General features: G+C 41.0%; 1 protein-coding gene across 1 annotated transcript; it reads right to left on the reverse strand.

Moving 5' to 3' along the window:
• Positions 1-1326: 1326 nt before the first annotated feature.
• On the reverse strand, positions 1327-3075 carry NHLRC1 (NHL repeat containing E3 ubiquitin protein ligase 1). Its single transcript, XM_034429236.3, has one exon. It carries the CDS (start codon positions 2938-2940, stop codon positions 1738-1740), a length of 1203 nt encoding a protein of 400 aa, XP_034285127.1. The 5' UTR covers positions 2941-3075; the 3' UTR covers positions 1327-1737.
• Positions 3076-3580: the final 505 nt, after the last annotated feature.

Consider the following 3580-nt stretch of genomic DNA (forward strand, 5'->3'; position numbering starts at 1 on the left):
CTGAAAAAGCAGGAAGCAGCACCTGCTTAACCACATGTAACTTTAAAACCTAAGTAGGATTGGGTCAAGTTGGTAATTGGATGGGAGATCACAGAGAATAACCTAGTTGCAGACTAGACTGGAAAACTGGGGGGAAAAAAATTGGAAAGAAAACAATGGCAAACTATTCCTCCATTTTCCATGGATGCGTTCATGAAGTTAACTCCAGTTGATTTTGAAGGAAGTTTAAGTCTGCTTTTTGTTAAATCTGAGTCAAATATATGTTAGCAGCAACCATGCTTATTTTGGGATTGTTGTTTTTTAAAAAAGAGCATGGTTTTTGAGATTTTACCCTTTAAAGGAAACGGTGGGGTGAAAATGCTTAAATTCCATTATTTATGGAATTTAGCTATCCTCCCTCCTTCCCCCTGCCCCAATGGGTCTCCAACTATATTTTATTATTTGAAGGTAATTTCTGGTTGCTTATTGGATGAAAGCAACCATGGGGAATAATAGTGAGCAGAAAAATAGCTCCAAGAAAAATTGCCAGAATTTCCTTGGGGTTTTTTTGGGGTAGGGGGGTTTAAATTTAAATAGAATTTATAGTTCTGAAGACTGTATTTCTCCCTCCCTCCCCCTCTTTCTCACACAAAAATGTAGTTAATACATTTAGATATATGTTACCTGCCTTCGCATGCATCAAAATATCATTATTACGTGTTATATATTTAATTCACACCCATTATAGGAATATTTGATGTAAAATATAATTCTGTATATGTACAGTAGTTTATCCCTTGCATTGATGAAATGGTTGATCTAAACTATATCTCTTCTTTGAAATTCTGTAGTGAATTTCTGAAGTACTGAATTATCTTAACACTTTGGTTAATGCTTAATGTTCTCCACATGCAGGTTTGCACTGGTTTAACTAGCTGTAAGATTTTAAAAAGAAATTAATATAATGATATGGAAGTGAGTCATCCTCATGCCTCGACTAGCTGTGAACATGTCACTCCAATGCCCTGCTTTGTTCCATTTTAAAATTATTTACATGATGACACTGCAAAGTATTTACTGAAGGCAACTTTTCCCAGAATAACTAACAAGTATCATTTTCCCTGATGTTTCTTGGGTCAGTCTTGATTATATACCAGCCTTTCTAAATTTACAAATTTAGTAGGTCACATGTGGCTCCATATATTTCTAAATTTACAAATTTAAATGAAATATCAGCTTCCAGAATCCTCAGTCACATTGGTTAGAAATAACGTGATTGGCAAGTTCAACATAACTGGAGGGCATCAGGTTAGGAAAGCGAACAGAAATCAGAATTGTTTTCTAATGTAGAAAATAAAATAATCTTTTATTTTGTATTAAGAAACCCTAACTTTCTGGTATAAGGATCAAACAGACTGGCTTTGTATCATCAATAACCCAAAGAGAAACTCATCCTATCCAGAACCGAATATATACAGTTTCAAAGTAGGTTGCACATGGCTACATATATTTTACTACGTTAATTCTAGTAAGGGTGATCATTTTGCGGTGCAGTTCCACTCAGAAATAAATTAACATGCCTTCCATTCGGGGAGGGAGATACAAAGCTGCAGAGCTAAGTTTGTCTCAACTTGTTTGAACCGAAATCTATTACAGCTAAGCTAGAGAAGACTCAAACCCACCAGCCGGAGAATTAAGCATTTTGTATATTCTTCCTTGAAATTGTAAGCTACTTGAATCCTACCCAGAGACCACTGTTTAGCTGAGAGTATATATTTTTAAAGAATGATCGCCTCCATCCAAAATGACTAGAGAATTATCTGATGTGAAAGCTAACGCCAAAGGATAGGAAAGACCCTGAGTTATCAACGGTGTACACATAGGGAATTCTTCAGGTTTTCCAAGAGAGAAAACGGCTTGGTTATAGGCATCAGTTACTATTACTTGCCCTTCCCTGCTAAAGGTCACAGCACTGGCATGGACTTTGGAAGGGAAGACAAGATGCAGGCCAAAACTGTCCACCTGACTGATTAGCTGCAAGTCCCTGTTGAAGATTTTCAGCCTGGTATTGCCGTAGCAGGGCCCTCTGGCCATCAAATGTTCGATGACAGCGATGGCTCCAGAGACGGGCGAAACAGCCACTTTCCTTGGGTAACACAGGTTAGAGTACAACTTTTTCACTCCCTTTAATTCTCCCTTTTTAAAGTCAGCCGACAAGCAGTACAGAGCACCTGCCTCCGAATCGGTCATGAGGATGTCGTTTTGTGGCAGGGTGTCAAGGCCCCAGGGCAAGGAAAAGGACTCTGCGATAACCATCTTGCCTCTGCCATCACAATCAAACACTTTGACCGAACGATCCCCGCTATCTGTGACCACAATATGGCCATCCAGCGTGACCGCAACATCAGTGGGATACCTGAGGTCATTTCCCGATTGCCCTCTTTCTCCAAACTGCTGTATGCAGCTGCCACTGAAGCTAAACAGCTTGATTCGTTTCTTGCCATCGTGGGCTACTGCTAAACAGCTGGAGCTCTGGCACACAGCCAGCCCAGTGGGGTTGATCAGCGTTCCCCAGCCTCCAAAAGAAAGATGAAAGGTAAAGACCTGAGATCCAGGGGCAGCCACAGCCGCCCGTCTCCCTACTGTCCTTCCAGCAACCGGAGTCCGATTGGCTGAAGGACTCAAGATTTCCATCAGGTGCAACAACGGCAAGCAGTCACTGGTCTCTGAAGCTTTGCAAGCTCTGCGGCAGAAAGGGCACTCCAGCCTGAAATTCCGAGGGTGGGCCAGAGACATGACACACTCCAGGCACATCACATGTCCGCATGGCAAGTTCTTCGGCCGATGTTTTTTCTCAGGGTTAAAATTTTCAAAGCACACTTTGCATTCGAGCAGATTGTTCTCAGACTGATCCAGCAGCTCTGTCATGATTTCTGTTTGATCAGCGGCTTTGGCAGTCATTAGGAGACATCTAAGAGGATTGATTGTTGCGCTGCTGAGGAGTGGGAGAAGGGGGAGTGCTGTGCCATCTGGTCACATTGGTGCGGTCACAAGACCCTCTTACCTCAGAGGCCTTTACGGATGGCTGCAATCCACAATGCAAGCTTGCATTGATGTTTGCTGCCCTCTTGAGGACACTCACAAAAGTTCTTGCGTGAGGAACATGTGGATGCAAATAATCAATGCATTATGTTTTTCTTAATTGGTTGTAATGTGAGAAAAAGAAGATAGAGCTATGCACCAGAATCACTGAAAGATGAATCCCAACAATTGTAATATCCTTCACGTAAAGATATTTGTTCCAGTGAGTTTGGGAAGCTAGCAAGTCTGATTTGATTTGCAAACAACTCACATGAGATTAAAGTCCAGTAAAATAGACAGAGCAGGGAAGGGTGAAAGTTGATTTGGCAGTCTTGGTTGATTAGAACTAACAATATAAGTAATCCTTTTTTAGTGATTCCTATTGGGACCTGCAATTAAGTTGTTAAGCAAAGCGGTGGCTAAGTGAAAGTACGACTATGATTATGATCTTATTTCAACTTTTATTTGCTTTACAGACCTGCAAAGATTGTAAATGTGGGCAATGGTTGCAAAACTGCTT

The sequence above is a fragment of the Pantherophis guttatus genome, chromosome 3 (assembly GCF_059756535.1).
Source record: "Pantherophis guttatus breed Tessera chromosome 3, ASM5975653v1, whole genome shotgun sequence".
Taxonomy (NCBI): domain Eukaryota; kingdom Metazoa; phylum Chordata; class Lepidosauria; order Squamata; family Colubridae; genus Pantherophis; species Pantherophis guttatus.